We start from the raw sequence: 20,157 nt of genomic DNA on the forward strand, positions 1-20,157 counted from the left end.
TGTAGGCAGCATAATTCTCCTGTGAGGCTTAATTGTTGTAGGTATGTTAGAAATGGGGTCTTTGGTTGACAGTCAGGTTACCCCCTGTTCAAGCAAGGACTCTCACTCTGGTCAGGGTAAAAGAGAATCACCCTCAGCTAACCCTTGCTTACCCCCTTGTTAGCTTGGCAGAGCAGTAGGCTTAACTTCAGAGTGCTAGGTGTAAAGTATTTGTACCAACACACACAGTAACTTAATGAAAAACACAACAAAATGACATAACACCAGTTTAGAAAAATAGAAAAATAGAAAATATTTATCTAAACAAAACCAGACCAAAACGACAAAAATCCACAATACACAGTTCGTTATCAATTAAAAAGCAAAAAGAGTCTTTATGTAGTTTAAAACACACACTAACACGGTTAGCGTAAAAATGTACCTTGGGTGCATCAAAAATAACCCCGCACAGGCGACTGTGCATCAAAAAGGGCTTGCGATGCGTCGATTTCACTCACGAGCGAGACCTTGCGTAGTTTCTCCTTTCGTCAGGTCGGGCGCGCCGTTTCTTCTCTCCGCAGGAGAGCGATGCGTCTATCCGGTCAGCTCTCTCGGGTCCAGGCAGGCCTTGTGTTATTTTTACACGCCCAGCAGTAATTGCGTCGGAAATCCAGCCGCACGATGATCCGAAAACCACGCAGCGCGGGTTGCGATCTCCCAGCCTCCATCAGCGATGCTGTGCGTCGTTTCTCCAGCGTCGTGCATCGATTCTTCGGTCGCGTTTCCGGCAAGCGTCGATTTTCAGCCACGGAGCCAGCAGCGTGTCGTTTCTTCAGCCACAGCTCGAAGTCGCGTTGATCTTTTCCCTGCACGGCACTCTGTACATGGATTTCCTCCTCTTAGGCTGCCAGCTTCTCCTTTCAGGGTCCCAGGAACTGGATGGGCACTACAGGGCAGAGTAGGAGTCTCTCCCGAGACTCCAGGTGCTGGCAGAGAGAAGTCTTTGCTGTTCCTGAGACTTCAAACAACAGGAGGCAAGCTCTAAATCAAAGCCCTTGGAGATTTTCACAAGATGGAAGGCACATAAAGTCCAGTCTTTGCCCTCTTAGTCTGGCAGAAGCAGCAACTGCAGGATAGCTCCACAAAGCACAGTAACAGGCAGGGCAGCTCTTCTTCCTCAGCTCTTCAGCTGTTCTCCAGGCAGAGGCTCCTGTTGGTTTCCAGAAGTGTTCTAAAATCTGTGGTTTTGGGTGCACTTCTTATACCCAATTTCTCCTTTGAATTAGGCCTACTTCAAAGAAAAGTCTCTTTTGAATGTGTAATCCTGCCTTGCCCAGGCCTGGCTCCAGACACTCATCCGGGGGTTGGAGACTACATTGTGTGAGGACAGGCACAGCCCTTTCAGGTGTAAGTGACCACTCCTCCCCTCCCTCCTAGCACAGATGGCTCATCAGGAAATGCAGACTACACCCCTGCTCCCTTTGTGTCACTGTCTAGCGTGAGGTACAACCAGCCCAACTATCAAACTGACCCAGACAGGGAATCCACAAACAGGCAGACTCACAGAGAGGGTATAAGCAAGAAAATGCCCACTTTCTAAAAGTGGCATTTTCAAACACCCAATCTTAAAATCAACTTTACTAAAAGGTGTATTTTCAAATTGTGAGCTCAGAGACCCTAAACTCCACACGTCCATCCGCTCCCAAAGGGAATCTACACTTTAATCAGATTTAAAGGTAGCCCCCATGTTAACCTAAGAGAGGGACAGCCTTTGCAACAGTGAAAAACGAATTTAGCAATATTTCACTGTCAGGACATATAAAACACATTATATGTCCTACCTTAAACATACACTGCACCCTGCACTTGGGGCTACCTAGGGCCTACCTTAGGGGTGTCTTACATGTAAGAAAAGGGAAGGTTTAGGCCTGGCAAGTCGGTACACTTGCCAAGTCGAATTTACAGTTAAAACTGCACACACAGACACTGCAGTGGCAGGTCTGAGACATGATTACAGAGCTACTAATGTGGGTGGCACAACCAGTGCTGCAGGCCCATTAGTAGCATTTGATTTACAAGCCCTGGCACCTCTAGTGCACTTCACTAGGGACTTACTAGTAAATCAAATATGCCAATCATGGATAAACCAATTACATGCAAATTTACACAGAGGGCATATGCACTTTAGCACTGGATAGCAGTGGCAAAGTGCTCAGAGTTCAAAAGCCAACAGCAACAGGCCAGAAACAATAGGAGGCAAAAAGATTGGGGATGACCCTGCATAAACAAAAAAGTCCAACAAGGTAGTAATGCTTTGGGGCTCTATAGGAAGCCAGTCTAGAGTGAACAAGATATAGGTCCTGATTCACATCTCAGCGGGGGGGTTGCTCTGTCACAACAGTGACAGATATCCGTTGGCCGAAATCTAAATACCATAGAAAACAATGGTATCTAGATTTCAACGGAAGTGATATCCCTTACTGTTGCGACAGAGTGACCCCCCCAATGAGATCGAAATCAAGCCCAAAGTCTGATCTAATGGCTCCTGATACAACCATGGCTGTGGCTTTCAGGGCAGCTGTTGGGGTTCCATACAATAGTGAAGCCTTGACAGAACAAAAAATTTGACTACTGTCTTAATGTTCTCGGCAGGGATTTGAAGCTTATTTCTCCTGAGAACTTTGATTTCCTAATGTGAATCTCGGTCAAGAGAATTGATGTGAGAGTGCACATTTAGATTTTTATCTAGGATAAAGCCTGTGTATTGGGAACTGTAACTTATGGAAAGTTTGTAGTTGAGTAAGTTGGAAGCATCAAGCTGGCTTGAATGGGAATGTCACTTCGTGGAGGGGAGATGAAGAGGACTACAGTTTTCAGAGGGTTAATTTTGAGATGGTCCATCCAATATTTGATGACCTTTAAGTTCACTGGCAGATTGCCTTTGTCCTCCAGAAAAGCAACTTTTTATTCCTACACTGTCTGGGGTGTTGAACATTACTCTACTGCTCTGAAGGAGTACCTGCCCACCAAATGTTGGGATGTCTGCCATTCCAGTGGACATCTCTTGCATTTACAGGAACTACTGTCACAGCCGTTCTTGTTAAGGCATTGCATTGCATTGTACTGCAACATTTATAACATATATATAGCGCTATATATGTATGTGGGAAGAGTTTTCATGTTGTGCGTGAGGACCACTGAGGTGTGGTTATCATGTTGTGGAATGCATCACTTAGAAGTGTTATGGATGAAAATGCCTGAGTGGTAGGTGCGCAGTTTATGGTTTCCAGTAAGCTGGCAGCTTTGAGCAACTCTGCAGGTACCTTTTTAGAATTTATTTTGTTAATGGTCCACTTAGCTGGTTACTGCAGTGGGTTGTTCATTCTGAGATATTTTGTTTAAAGTTTATAGTCCTGGGCCAGCATAGGTTAAAGGGAGAAGTGGTGGAGAGACCTGCTTGGATAGACTTTGTTAATGTCATCCCAAATCTGATTTCCATTGCTAGTAACCAATTAGGGACCGTAGTATTTTACTAGATGGGCCTGCAGTGGTGAACTAAACAAAGAGTCTTCCATTGGCCAGCGGTATGTGGCAGATCTCTTCAGTTATTCTGTGCCTGTTTAGCTTGTGATGGGTGGTTTATTGCTGTGGACTAGTACCGTAGTTGGTGATGGACATGATCCTTAGCAGTTTAGTCTTATGTGAGTGTAAGAGTGTCAAGTAGTAAAAAGAAATCACTAAGCAACCTGTATGAACTACAATCGACTGTCTTTCTACTGAGTTTTATGTTACTAGGTTTACTGTGGGTTATATACTGCATTATACAGCACTTAACTACCATTTACAAACCATTGTTATGCTTTTATGCTGGGGCAGCACGCTGCTCCAGGTCACAGGGTTAGTGGGTTTTTTTGGAAGATATAATATGACAAAGTAGATCATCAAACTTTCAACTTTTTTTTTTTCTCAAAAAGAAAATCCCAAAGTGAGATTTTCTTTGTGAAAATCAATAAAACAAGGACCTCCTCGCCATGGGAGATTGCTCCCGTGGTGATGGGGTCACTTTGCAGTTTTCACTGCCAGGTGTTTCCGTGGAGATGACGGACAGTGAAAAATGGCAGTGTGTTAATCTACTTCAAACAGGCCCAGCGAACACATAGCCAGTCCCGATGGCCTGTACTCCGTCCGGCTGTCAGAGCTGTACGTAGGCAACGGAGACAGCGTAGTGTTTGCTGTCTAAATACTCAACTTTGCTTTGGCAGAGAGGGCACTCCTTTGCGATGGAGTACCCTCTCAGAGGGCAGAGCCACTTTGTACTGGTTGCAGGGGGGCCCAGTTCTGCTCATACCAAGAGTGAAACCTCTCTCTCCTTTAGCCCTGTGGACGTGTTCTTTTCAATGGTTTTCAATAGCGTCTTCTGTATTTGTGACCTGCCTGATAATGAGGGTCAGAAGAGCACCCTGGGACTTTATGGTATTGTGCATGCTGACAGCATTATGGTCATCTTGGTGGAAGACGGGCTCGGTACCAGAGAGGAAATGTAGTCGGTAGATGCTTTTGAGAAGATTTACTTTTCAAAAGCAGGTGAAATAGGGCAAGTGTCCTAAGCCTTTAAATTAGTCTGTCCCATCTCTGGCGTTCGTTTTCAGACAGTCACTATTTTTAATCTCTATTACCTTACACCAGTGTTAGTAACCTGACACTATAGCTGGAAAAATACACCAACAACTACCAGAATACGTAATGATGAGAGTTGAAAATTCTGATTTGGTCGAGCGTCATTTACAATAATTGCAATAAAATAGTTTACAAAAAATAAGCAACAGTCAAATTAGTCAAGTCATTTCATCTACCTATTGCATGTTGCACTTTCCCCAACTCCCAAAGGTGAATTTAACATCAAGCTTCCCACTGCGTGTTGAAACACCATGATAACACTTTCTTTTGATCTCAATCTGTTCTCAGGTGGAGTCGTTTTAGGAATCAACGCAAAAGGTGAACGCTTAAAACACTGGTTTGACTGCCTGAAAAACAAAGACAAGAAGATTGAGCGCTGGCACACCCTCACCAATGAGCTACCAGGATCTTTCCTCAGCGATTGACCTCAGAGACTGCCATATGTCCCTGCACCGCCAAACTGGATCGAGGAACAACTCATGCCTTTGGACATTTGGTTTATTTGCTACAGTATTCTGTATCAAAAGGAATCGTCATCATTCAGTGAGGCCTACAATACATTACCACTGTTCAGTAGACCACGTCCCCTGGGTTTGCCACCAGCAGTCTGACATCCCTTCGCCACATAGCTTCAGTAAGGGGATTGCTAAGAACAGGCTGCTGGGGTACACTTCTCCTGGTGTCCAGTGATAACATGAAAAGGCGATTAGGGTGAATTGAGGCTTAGATTATTCCCTTTCCATCCCTCGAGTTCAGCAATGTTTACATGGTTACTGATGTCAGAGTGAACAGTTTGGTGTTCATCCCCCTCAACGACGTTCATGTTTGTAAAATAATATCCTTGTCATCTTCAAGACTGAATGATGATCATTCATTGAAAAGGACACAACTACTAATGTTCGCTGCAAAAACACACAAGCAGACTAAAGTAGTCCCGAAAATATCTCTCCCATAATTCATTGTAGACGGACTCGGAGAGAGGTAGTGGGTGTGTTAGGGAGGTTTTAGGGTGAAATGTTTACAACATGGTTAGAAATGGAACGATGGATGCACAAGGGGCCGAAGTTTAAAAATCCATGGCCTAGATATGCTGGAGGAAAAGAGGGAGACTTTAGGTAACCACTTAAGTCACATTTGCCACATGCTTACAAGTCACTGTTTGACATACAAGCAGAATATCTGAGCTTTTGGCAATGCTGAGCCGTATGCCATGTTGAAGAGGCAGAAAAGCTAAAGCATGTGACAGCGATTTAGTGGTATTGTGGGTGGCCCAGCAACACCACTTAAATAAGGTGCCCTGCAAATACAAACTGAGTCTGTATCTATTCCAGGTGAGAATAAACATTCAGGTGCTGGGAGAAGCAGAAGATGGTCCAGGTCATCGGAAGGAACGTACAGCTAGGCTTTTATTGTAGATGTGAAAAAGACAAAAAATGCATTTCACAAACATCCTTATATACAAGTTCATATTCATAATCCACAATCAAATTTCTGATGCCTTTTCTATCAAGCAACGCAAGTATATCATTTTTCAAGGGTGTTCAGTGGCTGGCGTCCTTTTCATCACTGAACAATATGGCCCCGGGTTCTGAGTATTCTGAGAATATAAACGTCATAGAAAACATGCTTCTAATTCTGTAGTAATTCGCAGTGGTGGGCATTAAAACTCAAAGATGGTCGGTTGTGACACACAAAGGAGGAAAGAGCCCAAATTGTGTTGGTCAGTTATCTTAACTAGCATATTATCGTCATGCACCGAGACTGACCATGCTAGTTCAGAACAATAGGTGCAACGTTTCTATCATGCTTAGCTCTCGGAAGAACAAGGTCAAAAGGACATACCACTGCCTTGTAACTTCCCTTAGAGGGGCACCGCAACCTTTATTGTTCATTGTTGGTCTTCCCAGAATGTTCTGCTTCTCTGACCCTTCAGACCTCTGGCATACACTAACTGGTGTTAGCAGAGGCAGACAATGACGATATAGTTGGGATGTAAAGGAACACATATCTGCCATATGTTTTTTTTCAAAATTCCATTTTAAAGCACCAAAGATTGTTTTGAAGCATCGTAAGACGACTAGAGAAGTGGTTCCCAACCTGTGGTCAGGGGACCCCCGGGGGTCCGCGAAGCCTCCTCAGGGGGTCTGTGACTGATTAGAAAATATAATAATATTAACAGAGTAGGTCCCCAGCTTTCAGTAATGACTCATTGAGGGGGTCCTCAGATTCCAATAATGATTCATTGGGGGTCCCCGGGTTCCAGTGCTGATAAAGTTGGGGTCCACAGAAGTCAAAAGGTCGGGAGCCACTGCACTAGAGTAAGTGGCTCCTAATCCATTCAAAGAACTGCACCCTTCCTTTCCTTTCATTATTCTATTTTACTTGCATTGGGCTTTTTACTGAACACTTCCAGGGTTTACAAAATAGGATACAGAATATGTAGTACAATGTATAAATTTAAATTAGCATAAAATCATAAGACATTTTAATAGAACAGAATAGCTATGGCTCGTTGACTACACTCAATTCAACACAGCATCTCTTGGACCTAATCTTAACTCTAGCCGTTTTTAGAATTTCACTCCCTCTACAAATAAGTCATTCTCCAAGAAGGGAATTTCACCTATCTCTAGAGGGTAGCAGGTTCCAAATGGGAGAGACCTTGAGCCGACACATATTTCCCACCTTTGGTGCAGAGATTGAAACAAGGCACTTTAAGAAAGGCTTTGTTTCTCTGTAGGCGGTGGGCGGAGCGGTACCTATGCAATGTATGGGAAAGATGCTTGCGAGCAAAACCCATAGGTACTTACAAGTCATGGACTGGAGGTTATCTTTGAATCTTGTCAACACGGACAAAAGAGGTATAGGAACAGATATAACACTGAAAATTTGGATGCTCGCAGGTCACAAACACCATAATTTAGAAAGGTCATAAGGAACCTGTGGCATTCAGGGAAGACAGCAGAGTTTACATGGTAGTTGATATGGTGACATAAACGATCAAAGATTAAGAGGGGGAAGCATGTGAACACATTTAAACACAAGAATTCGTAATCCACACTAAAATGTTTTGCCAGCTCTGGTGTGTGTTCCATAACCAAAAGTCAGGCCCCCATTTAAAGGACTTTTAGTTCTTTCCACTTGATTCCGATTAGGTGGACCCATTAAAAGTCGGGGCAATGATTCGCTATTTGTGGCAACCAGGAGAACAACTCTCTTTGTAAAGTCTACACTGAAATGGCCGTTTAGCCTAATTGTCATTTAACTTTTAGTGTGGGTTTTAGCGTCTTAGCTAATGACTGGTCTAAGTTTTGAAGACAAAGGGCTATGTGTCTTTTCTGTGCATGGAAATGACTTCTGTTCACTAAGCGGGCATTTAAAGGCCAGAAACTGCATTGTATAGAAGCCATGCTGGAAAATGATAATAGGGCTTTTAAGGTTGTTCTCAAATTATATTTTTATGGTCTTTAAACTACTGGAAAACTCAGCAGACAACTGTTGTACTAGTATGCAGTCTTATGTAAGAGGGTGCAATGGAACCCTGCCGAGACTAAGATGGCTGCCACTGAGGGCTTGGGACACTAGAACCTCGATCAATAATCCTCTCCCTTCAAGAGGCCTTTCAAAACATTGCGAGATTGGTCTAAATTCCTTTTAAAGTCACAATTAGCTGCAAGCAGTCTTTTAGCATATGTTTGCCTTTTGAAATGCATATTATTTGTTTTACACTGTGCAATGTCTGTGCCCCCATGTTTGTTGAGAGAGGAAGCAGATTATCTAACACATGTCAACACAGGATAAATTAGACGTGGATTTCACACCTGGGGCCACATGTACAAATATCAGGTTTTGTCACGTGCAAATTGCGAGTCTTAGCGACTCACAATTTGCGAGTCGCAAATCCTGATGTACAATACTGTCAATGACACTATTTGGGATTCCCAATGGGGTTGCAAATGTCCTACCTAACAAATATTCATGAGGTAGGTCGCAATTTGCAACCCCGTTGGGCAATGGCGGCACACAGAGGGATGGTGGCCTGCTGGCGATAGCAGACCACCATGTCTGTGACTGCTTTTAAATAAAGCAGTTTTTTTTTTTTAAATGCAGCCCGTTTTCCTAAAAGAAAAACGGGATGCATTTCAGGAACAAAAATGAAAAGTTTTCTTTTCATTTTTTTAGAGCAGGCAGTGGTACGTGGGACCACTGCCTGCTCCGAAAAAAAATATTTTTGCTACCATTCACAAAGGGGAAGGGGTCACCTGGGGGCCCCTTCCTCTTTGTGCATGGGTTAGCACCAATTTGAAATTGGTGCTAACTGCGATTGTTTTGTGACCGCATTCACAGTCACAAAATAATCATACATTGTACTGTGACACGCAATTAGGAAGGGAACGTCCCTTCCTAATTGCGACTCCCAAACCCTTTTTGTGATTCGGTAAATAGATTGCCGAATCGCAAAATAGGGTCTGTACATCGCAAAATGCTTTTTTCTTGTCTGTGAATCGGGCTGTTTGCGACAAGAAAAAAGCTAGGTACATGTGGCCCCTGGTACCTTATTTATTGCTCTGACTTTGTTTCCGTGTCGAAATTCAGCACGATTCAGCTTAACTGTTCTGGCACCAGGGGGTTTGCTTTCCCTTTCGGCTTTGTCCCAGTCCCTTGTCTTCTTCAGCTGTCTTTACCCATGGTGCAAATTAGTGCAGGGGATGAAGGCCGGAGACTGAAAGAGGAAAGCTAATCATTTTCTGCCTGGTGACCCTCCCACCCGTGTCTGCTCAGCTCTAGTGCAGTTGGTGGTAAAGTATAACCTTACAACAGAGCTATAAAAGTCTCCATTAACCGACACTTACAAGATGCCGTAAGGTGCAAACAAGGAATGAATGTTCTGTTTTGAAAAAGGATGTGAAAAAACAATTTTTTCTCATATTTGGACCTCATGCTTTCAGCAGTCCCATATGCAGAGGAGACAGCTGTAAATACCCTTGTATGTTATTGGCAACGGTAAATGTCTCTTGCACTTAGCAGAGTGACCTCTTTACCAGGAAGAAGTGAGAAGTGGTCACGTCTTCCACGTGTCCGCCCACAGTGCCAAGGAAAGGTACGGTCTTTTGTGCAAACAAAAGACTATGTAGGCCTCACATGCTTGCACTTTTACCCTACATGTCAGAGGGGTGCCATCACCTACACATGCAAGAATTCACAGCCTTCTTTTACATACTTAACTTCAGTCTTGCACACTGCAGGTGAGGGATCTCACAGAGATGCCCTCCTTCACTCAAGAAGCCTCAGTCCCGAACCCATGGTTGTTGAAGGGAAAGGAAGTCATGCTCTCAAACTAGCTTCTGGCACATCCTGAGCCCTACCACTTAAAACAGTGTCAACATAGTGTTTGTGTAGATTAAATCTAGTGTAGCTGCCCTTTCAAGTGCCAGTTATTCATGGCTGGTGAAGTTTTTCCAGACTTAGAGACCCCTGCTGCTATTTCCATTGAATGCAATTTCAGGTATCATTATTGACTTCCACAGTAAAAGTCTCCTTATGAAAGAGAATGCTTCAAATCTTAGCAAAACATAATATAGCTCTTAAGTTTTTGCTCTGGACCTTAGGACCGCTCCTCTCCAGTCGTCCTGTCTAGATGATCACTTCCCAGCACAGTTTTGGTTCATTGATGACATCACTGGAGAAAAGTACACAGTTTCCTTCCATTGGACTCCGAGTGATCTTTCCTCAATAGTGAAGTTGTTTATAATGATCACAATACTCAGGAATCTGGAATTAGACACGCTTAGATCCAAGCACATATGAAATATCTCCTAAAATAACTTTCTCACTTATGGAGGAAGATGCTCAAAATGTAAGCGTAGGGCTGAAAGTGTATGCAAATTGATAGCTGCTTTTGACATCACAGATTGTTTACATTGTATAAATGTATGAAGCCTAAAATGTTATTACAGTCACTGACAAATTAGTTAAATTGCAATGACTGTCTTGTTCTTTCTTCGTCTGTGGAATTCTGGAGGCAGTCATACGCGGTATGCACAGATCTTTACTGATCAACAAGAATCAGGAATGTCTGTTGGTGGCAGTAAGATATTTACTAACATCATTGAGAAGTTTTTAATAAATTATTTGTACGCATGTGTCTTTGGATATAAGAGTTCAGACCGGTGCAACTCTTGGCAACTCTGTCTGGCCAACAGCACATAAAGTTTCACAAAGAGTCCCCTTTGTTGCTCAGGACATAGTTCATTGTGAATGAGAGGAGTGTTGGGGCAGGGCTGTTTTGTGGGTCTTCCTGAGGGAAGAATAGGTTTCTGAGTGCAGTCAAGGGTACGCTGAGGAGGATACGTCTGTGGGAGTTCATCCCACTGACGAGGTCCTGAGCCTTGATGTTGCTTGAGGGATTGCAGATGACATGGCTCTGCCAGGTTTGCACATAGAAGTGTCAGTACAGCGAGTAGAAGGTGATGGTTCTGCACGTAGTAGGTTGAAAAATGCATTGAAGACCATGGACCGACTTGAATAATTTTTTTTTGCATTTAGGTATGTAGATCCACCTTTATTAAACAGCTTAGTTCCACTGGCTTCACGATCCAGAAGTGTTTCGTCCATTAATGCATCTGAACTCGATTATTATAGCATTGGTGCAAATTTTTAACATGCCGCTTAATTAGCTGTACTCTGATTCCCCTGGGATGCTTGGATCCTAAATGAACTGCAGTGGGTTGGGAGATGGGCAGCAGTTTCACTGTTTTGTCTTTTTTTCCAGTTTGTATCCTGCTTTTCCTGGCTGTTTATACACATTCTGCAACTGCCTTTCTATGAGAGTAGCACTTTGTATTATTATTTTTTATTGCTTCATTAAGATATAATAAGGGCCACTGGAGTTATGTGATTGTGCTGCTTCCACGTTTTTTGCATACATTTATTTTTGCCGTATTTTCCACATGGTTCAAAAGTTGCGAAAAATGCACCACCACATATTGCTACCCTGTGGAACACCTTTTCCAAAGTTTGACTGCTTATTGCTAAATTTGAGTGTTAAACTGATACCAGTGAGAGGGAACCTATGCCCAGACAGTGTTAACAAGTATAAAAATTACAAAGTAATGAAGTAATACTATCACAAAATGTGGTGCACTACACTGGATAATTTGCCTTTCCGTGCTGCACAATTTAATCAACACCTTCCACAAAATGTGGCACTCCCCTGCCGTATAATTCCAATTGCCCCGAATATAATACAAAACACTGCTATTGCAGAAATAATCTTTGCTTTTAAGGCGCTGCAGGTGCCAAACTTAACAACACAAAGTGAATTAATCTTCTGTGCATTCACTCACCCTTCCTGAGTGCACCAAAGTTCCCATTTCTCATTTCTCACATTGGGTCCTCCTGATAAGATCTTACTAGGCAAGTGGGACTTTGTCGGCTGAGATGAATACCACCCAATTATGTGTTTTGAGAAAATAACTTGTGGATTTTGCAGTTTACCACACCAAAACCTGAATGTTCTGGCCAATACTGGGTGTTTTTCCTCGAACACGTCAGTCTGTTGAACTTCCGATAGCGATCACAAAACTCATAATTGTGATGTGTGTGGTTATAGTGATAACCACACATATCACAATGAACTTGGCTGCTCCTAATGAGGGTCTCATTCTTTGTTTTTCCAGAATGGAGTGCTCTTTGTTACGAGTGGCCAGGATTTCATTAACATATTGTGCATCTTCCCGCAGTTGATTACTTGTCAACATGCCCTCTACTCTCTATCAGACCCTTTCCCGTTTGCTTCTGATACTACTTGAACAGAGTTGTAGTATTGTGTGCATGCCAAATTATGTACTTTTTGCTGTACTACCTTTCCCTCGACTTTGTAGTGCAGTACAGTACTTGAGTAAACATGATTAATTACCTTCTGTTCGATCAGGGCCATCGCCTCCAGAAATCAGTCACATAGGGCCAGATGTAGCAAAGGGTTTTTCCCATTCTGTGTAAATGGGAAAATGTGTTCGTACATATGGCCCTTACTCCCTCCCAAGAGTTCTGTGGTATTGTCTCACTCACTCTCTGTTTGAACTTTGCTACTAAATCCAAACAGAGGACGTACGTGTGGCTTGCAGTGGGCCCGGCCCACTGAAGGCCACGCCCCCAGGCAAGGAAAACATTTTTAGTAAACAAATATGATTTGCCATCCAGTGTGTAAACTGTTGCAGAGAGGACAAGCAGAATCAGCAATGACGATCGAAGATGACAACTCCAGCCTCTATGCTGAGCCGATGCTTACTACACAAATGTAGAGGGTTCAAGGACAGACAATAGTCAGTGTATGTGGTTGTTTTTTTTTGACCAGACATGTAATGACTTTGGTGAAGTGATGTTAAACTTGACCAAGCAATCTGTGAAGAAGGCAAGTTACAAAGCTATGGATGATATAGTACTGCACAGTTCTGTTCTCCTTACCAAAAATTGTGCTCATCCACCATGCTCCAATGTATTTCCACGGAATAACCTTTGTCGGGGGCACATTCACACAAATGAAATTCTTAAGCTAAAATAGAAGCAGCTTCTAACAACCAACTGTCAGCGTTCTGCTATTCCCGCTTTATGTCAAGAGTTGACAAAGGGTATTCCACCCGAAAGCATTAGGGCATTGTGGATAAGCACAATGTATGTGAAATTTTGAATAAAGATAAACAACAATGCCAAATAAAATGTAAGTGATTGATGACCATATTTTGAAGTAAGAAAAAGAGAGGAGTGCAATGGTATATCAACCATAGTTTTGTGTATGGTCTTCTAAACAGTTTATCAATACACGAAGCCGAGGAAGGTTAACCACTGGCACACTAAAAGTGGGCACAGTCTGAAACATCAGAGGCTCATATATTGGTGTGTGGTACAAGATTTTATCTCATAAAACTTACTCTGTGGGGCCAAGAGTTTCATAGAATTTCATCTGTAGAACTGAGTAACAGTGCCTTGATTGGCTACTGCAGACAACTACCACACAGTGGCAAGTCCAGTAGTGAGAACTACAAGCTAGGAATCCAGATCATACATCTTTTGCCAAGGCGCAGCCTTCGTAGTGTCTAAGGTAGCCGGAATCTCCTCCAATAAGTCCTGTTTGAAGGAGAGCATGTAGTTAGGTTTTCCATTAGTGTGGGACTTTTTGGCTGCGGTAGATTAGCTAATCTGGAATTTGGATCTCGGGCCAATGACATGTGATTCAGATTGCCCAGCTGTGAACAGTGGCCTGGAAGAGTATGTTCAGAGGATGTGAGGTCTTTTAGAGGTTCCTGGAACAGCTTAGCTAAAGGATACAATACAGATGACATTCTAGTTCAGAGAGACAGTACCAGGCTTAAGAGGATAGTTGACATTCTTTGTGATCATGTGTAGTTTGTGATTTATTTATGTAATGAATACCTACCTTTTATAGTACTCTATTGTTTTTACCACATAGAGGTCGTGCCTTGTCTTACCTCATAACCAAAGCATCTTTAATGTATAAAGTTTGTTAATTTTTTTTTTTTTTTTTTTAGCATAGGACCCATGCTGCCTCATTACCACTTGAGGGTGATTGACGTGCAGAGAGGGAAGACATTTTAACGCTCAAAGAACAGATATTGATACTGGAACTGTAGACCAGGGCTTGGTAGGTGTCACCCATAGGGTTTCCAAGAAAAAGAAAAAAAATGTTTGGAGGGAGATTGTCTTCCTGCCATGCGAGCACATTTCTTCTATCACAAATGACATAGGCTATGTGCTGTTATGGTCTATGGCATTGGTTCCCAACCTGTGGTCTGGGGACCCCTTGGGGTCCATGACTGCTTAGAACATTAAATAATATTAACAGCTTATGTCCCAGCTTTCAGTAATGACTCAGTGGGGGGTACCCAGATCCCAATTATGATACAGTGGGGGGTTCCAGTAATAATAAAGTGGGGGTCCACAGAAGTCAAACGGTTGGGAACCACTGGTCTATGGCTGTCTGTATAAGGCTGGCTGGAAATTATTCTGGTTCAATCTGTATCCTTGAATAAGGTTTCCCATTGCTTTTGTCATAAGGAGGTATTTGCCATACATCTGGTTAAAATACAGTAATTGCATACCTCCAAATAGGTTAAATATGGCATGTCATACATTTTGTTGTGTTACTGCTATCTGTATAGTGCAGAAAGATCCACAGAAAAAGAGAGCAGTGCCAAGCAGGAGGCAGACCTTTGTTCTTCTGGCCCCTACTCTAAGGAATAAAATGCTAACTAAAATCAGAAAAGTAGGCAGTGCCCTGGCATTTCACCATGTGATGAAATCATATTTCGTTGAGTTCCACTTTACTGTGTCAGGTGTCTCCAGTGATCGGTTGATTTTTAGCCTTTAAGTACTCTATAAATAAACATAGAATAAAAAGCACCTGGAGCAGTAATCCCAGCTGCCTGGGTAACTGTAAAATTCATTGTGGTTGCCACGTAAGAAGCAAAAGGTCCTAATATATTTTCCTTACCACCACTCGGTATGGAACCTACTCATTTAAGGTGAAGCCAGGAGCATACAGACGTCAACCGATCTGATAGTCCCATGAGGCAGTATACTAGGCAGCACCATCAGCTAGCTGAGAGATAAGGTAAGCACATGGAGAAAAGATTCCAGACGGAATACCATAGTTAAAGGTACAACATGTTTCCATTAATCCCATCAAAGCTCTAACTGGCCTAAAGACTGATTCATGCTACTTCAATGATCAAAGAGCATTTCTTATGGGAGGGTTATGGTGGTTACTCTAAGAGACCCCGAGAGGAGTCAGCCCTGAGGTTCTTGGGCCTGGTCATGGCACTGGATTCCAGCAATTGGCAAAGAAGTGGTTACCCACCCCTTTCCTGAGGGGCAGCCAGCCGAAGGGTCTTTAGACCATGTAGCTTGCTCTTAATGCGTAAAGGAAAATGTTGCACCTTTTTAGTTATCACTTGGGATAAACGGCTTGGTTCCATCTCATTATAGTGTTGTGTGGGTAAGAAAAGAAATGCACTGTAACTTGCAACCCAAAAACACAAGTAAATACGGTTTAGTAGTAAAGGTGGAAGGCACAGAGTGAAGTGGCTAGAAAATGGGAAATATTTACTATTAAAGGGAAGGGTTTAAGGGAGTAATAAGGACTGGGTTTAGGAGGTCTAGGTAGGGGATTAGTGAGGGACAAGCACCCACCCACAAAAGAGTAAGCCAATTGCTACTCATAAGCTGCCATTCTTCATTTACTACAACCAAAAAGCACCCAAAACAGTTGTAAATGTACTCAAGCTTGGAGCTGAATCAAATCCAGCACCACACATGGCCAACCACCGTGACTGCAAAATCCTCCAATAGAAAATAATAGAAAGTAAAGTTAAAATAAATGGAATTGTTTACATTATTTGAAAATATAACAATGTAATGTATTTATTTATAACTTTATTATTAATTATTCGAATAAACTTTTTATTTTAAAAATAAATGTAATATTAATTTATATTAAAAAATATGCATCACATTTAATACTTTTTAACACATAACTAATTATATGCATTTTCACTTTAGGTGGACATTTCTTTTTTCTTACTTTAAACCTGACTAAATAAAGTTATTTCAATATAATTTATTAAAAATAATTAAAATTGTAATTAAAAAATAAATGGATGCTCTAAAATGTATTATATTATTCTACATTTAAAATAAATATATAAAATTAACATTAATAGTGAAGATAACTATGTTCCTAACTTTTTAAAAAGTTTTAAAAAAACTTTAAAACTTTTCCTTCCAGTTTACCTGCAGAGAGCTTCATCCTGATTGTGGAGATTTTCACCAAGTGTGTGGAAAGTCATCAATGATTGTAAAGTCACTATTGGTAGTGACATTACAGTCTTATTAGACGTTTTTACTGACTACATTCTCTATTTCAGGGAGTGGGGACATTTGAATTTTCACTTTTGAGTAACTTTGCATTCATAAATAGTAAATGGTCAAAACTAGTAAAGTTACTCAAACGTGTAAGAGTAAATCTACGCTTATAGGCTGTGTGAATAGGCCCATGCATCATTCTTTAGTGGGTTGATTAATCTGACTATGAGCTAACATAACAATAAATCATTCATCACTCCTATCATGCAGAATGAGGTGGTTTTAAGTTAAATACCCATTTGAGCCAAGTTCTTGCATAGTAATCCTTTTTTGTTTTATACTCTGACCTATTGCTGAAGACAGTCTTTAGTGTTCAAGTAACATAAAACATGGGTAACCTAATGGAAGACCTGCACCACAGCAAAAAAGGCAGAAACATTGTGCTCTATTGCTATTTTATGATCCAGTTCATAATTACTAAAATGTAGCAATTGGTCCTTCTCATACAGTACCACAATACATCTATACCTTTAACTGTGACTCACGAGACTGGCACATCGCAACTATTTTCTTCCTTTGTTTTTTCCCATGATGAAAAGAATGTTTTGCAGTCCGAGCATCTCAAAAATAGGATCTCGTCATAAAGAGTGCTTGCAGTTGTTTTCATTGTTGTTAAATTTAGGTTGAACTGAACTTAAAGAGGCAGGACACTGATTTACACTACGGTTTTGCGGGATCAATAACTTGAACTCATCTTGGCTTTCCTCCAGTGATGTCATCACCAATACGGTTGTGGTAATAAGACAAACGGGATTCCCTGTACCTTACAACTCATTTACACCAGATTGTAGGAAGATGCTGATAGAAGGTCTGATTCACAAATGCTCCAAAATAACTTCCGAAATAATTCCTTTATTGTAAACTTTTTATCTTCTTGAAACTGACAGCTCGACGTGTCTTGTGACAATATCAAACTATGTGAAAACAGTTAAATGCCCTGATATAATTGCAAAATGCTGCACGTTGTCTGACACTTCAGAAGCCTTTAACTCTTATGCAGTTAATGTTCCCCGAGCTATTTCATGTATGAACACATAACGCTACCTAGTCGTAAATAAACAAGTATTTTTATGTTGAATAGAAAAGGAGAACTTTTTTTATCCGACTGAAGTCTTGAGAGATTTTATTTTTTGAATGGCCGACACCCCGTCCGAGAAGTGAAACCAATAGAACGATGTTTTTTTAATTTGTAATATTTGTATGGCATTCTCACTGTATGCATGCTATTTTATTTGACTGAAACTATATGATGTGTCTCCGTGGTTAGTCCCTCGTTGATTTCGATATGTCCACAACGATGTAGTTCTATTATTTGCATTACAGCGGGATGTTTGTAATCCGTTTGGCGCTTTCATGAGGTAAATACATTTCTACAACAGTGAGTTTCTCCTCAAGGTAATGGTCTGTTTTCAGAACACGTTTGCCATAGCACAGGCACATGCCTAATGTGCAAACGCCGAACTGCATCGCACCCTCTTTGTGGTCACTTTCTATGCGAGTCTTTTATAACTGGACTGTACATACAATGCATGCAGATTGTCGTCGTCATGCAATGACTTGTTCAATGTTTGATACTAATGTTTTGCTACCACGTACAGGCTGCAGAAATCGTCCTGAACTGCATCCCACCGACTTTTGTATTTCAGTATTAACGACCCTTCGTCCCCAGTGTACTTTTCTGTCTGCTTTGTTAAACTTATTTATAAACATAAACCAACAAATAAAAAAGAGAAATGGCAAATTCTAAGTGTTGCAAGTCTAAGTTACAAAAATGTTCTGTGCTGCCACAAACGGTGGCACGAATATACATACGTACCACTGAAAGGGCACAATACACAAACGCCGCACATTTTTATGTAGAGTAACTACGTTATGCGCCTGTGGTTTTACTCTTCTGTTGGCCTTCTTTCCTTTTACATGGTATTTATAAAGGGGACATGCTACTGTTATGCACGTCAATTAGGTGTTAATATATTTTCATTGTCAGGATTTTAGGTGGAACCTCTGTGGAATGGCTGTGCTGGGTCCTTCTGATTTCCCACACTCAGGCACACAGTCCATACGCAGTGTATGGGCAACCCAATCTGAGAGGCAGGTACCGCGCAATACCTGAGATGGCGGTCTGGGGAGGTTTTTTTTCGATCCAAAGAAAGCAAGAGGAGATCCTGCGAGTGGGGAACATTGCCAGTTAGGAACCTCTACATTACGCCTCCCAGAACCTCATACAATAGGTTGTTCTAGATTCTAATTACACACCAACATTCATTGATGCAGGTAAGTCCACAGCCGCAACTCTCCAAATTGAGCTAATCCATGAATGTGGAAAGCAAGAGCTGTAAGCATTACCGGAGCATAACACACCTCTCATACACAAGCCAAAAGAAGTAGGCCTTACTGTGATAGAAGTTCAGCAAACACAGGATGACCTAAACAAGTTTGTTTAAGCACACAGTTTGATAGAAACCCTGACAGAAACTCAAATATCAGTTTTGGTAATGCATAAAAAAAAAAAACCACGGTGCACTGATTAGAAAGATCTGTGCTTGGGTGTTTATGTATCTCTGTTTTTTAAATATATTGGGGTGTTCAGAGTAGTTCTAATAACTTCACTGAAAGATCGCTTTACACCTCTTACAAAGTTGTGATGTGCAAAAATAAAATGTATACATGTATGGCATATTGAAGCACGCGTTACGCATGCAAGAGATATCCGTGGGGGGGGCGACCTTACATGCTCCGCACACTAGTGTACCATTCTTCCTTACACACGCGAGGGTGCTGGGGGATCCTTTCCCGGCAAGGGTCAGTATGGGCTCAAATACTCAATTCCCCTGTTGGTCAATTCCAAAAGCGTAATCCCCAGTTTCTTTTCTTGCAACTTGTCAACAAATGAGAAAATGTCAATCATACATGTGCACAGATGACACAACGCAGCCTGCCTTCCCTGCTGTAACCAAAACACAGCTCCTATAACTGGTTTCTGCCCCCTCCCACATGAGAGGTGGAGCAGTGAAGGAGTCCAGGCAATCCTCGTGGCTAACATGACACTAGGGCTCTGTCACAGCGGGATCTCTGCCCCCCTCATCCGCCTTCATCTATTAATGAGGGCATTGCTTGCTGGATGGTGATTACAGCAGGGGCCTGGGAATGGAAGACATATAAAAAAAGAAGTAAAACACTTGGACATCAGAGTGCCCAGCCAATGTACACAGCTGGTCTCAGCCTTTGACGGGGTTCTCGTTTCTTCCTCGAGCTCCTAAGCAGTAAATCCCTCCTTAGTCTGAACAGCTTAGCACACCCATCCCTGTGATTGAAAAAAAAGCTCAAATCTGCCTAATGCTGGGTTATTCTGAAAAAAAAAGTTCAAATCTGCTTAATGCTCTGTTATTCTTATCCCACTCTAGCATGCTGAAGAACAGTGACCTCTGGCAACTCTAATTTAATTTGGAGGTCGGCCATCCTACAAGCACCCACTGTCTAGATTGTCCTGGCCTGTTCCTTTCACCAGCTAAAGCAGAAGAAACGCCATAAGAAATGTCAAGTAATTCAACTTTGTAGTAG

The 20,157-nt window shown here is 41.9% G+C and overlaps 1 protein-coding gene across 2 annotated transcripts in view; it reads left to right on the forward strand.

Annotated features, from left to right (window-relative positions):
- DOC2B (double C2 domain beta) overlaps window positions 1–18,329 on the forward strand; it is a 1,627,913-nt gene extending 1,609,584 nt beyond the window's left edge. For both annotated transcript variants that reach the window (XM_069226394.1, XM_069226395.1), the window contains one exon: window positions 4,945–18,329. In XM_069226394.1, the coding sequence (XP_069082495.1) occupies window positions 4,945–5,081 (137 nt within the window). In that variant the 3' untranslated portion in view covers window positions 5,082–18,329. The remainder of the gene's footprint in view (window positions 1–4,944) is intronic.
- The last annotated feature ends 1,828 nt before the right edge of the window (window positions 18,330–20,157 follow it).

This window comes from Pleurodeles waltl, chromosome 3_1, assembly GCF_031143425.1.
Source record: "Pleurodeles waltl isolate 20211129_DDA chromosome 3_1, aPleWal1.hap1.20221129, whole genome shotgun sequence".
NCBI classification, from domain to species: domain Eukaryota; kingdom Metazoa; phylum Chordata; class Amphibia; order Caudata; family Salamandridae; genus Pleurodeles; species Pleurodeles waltl.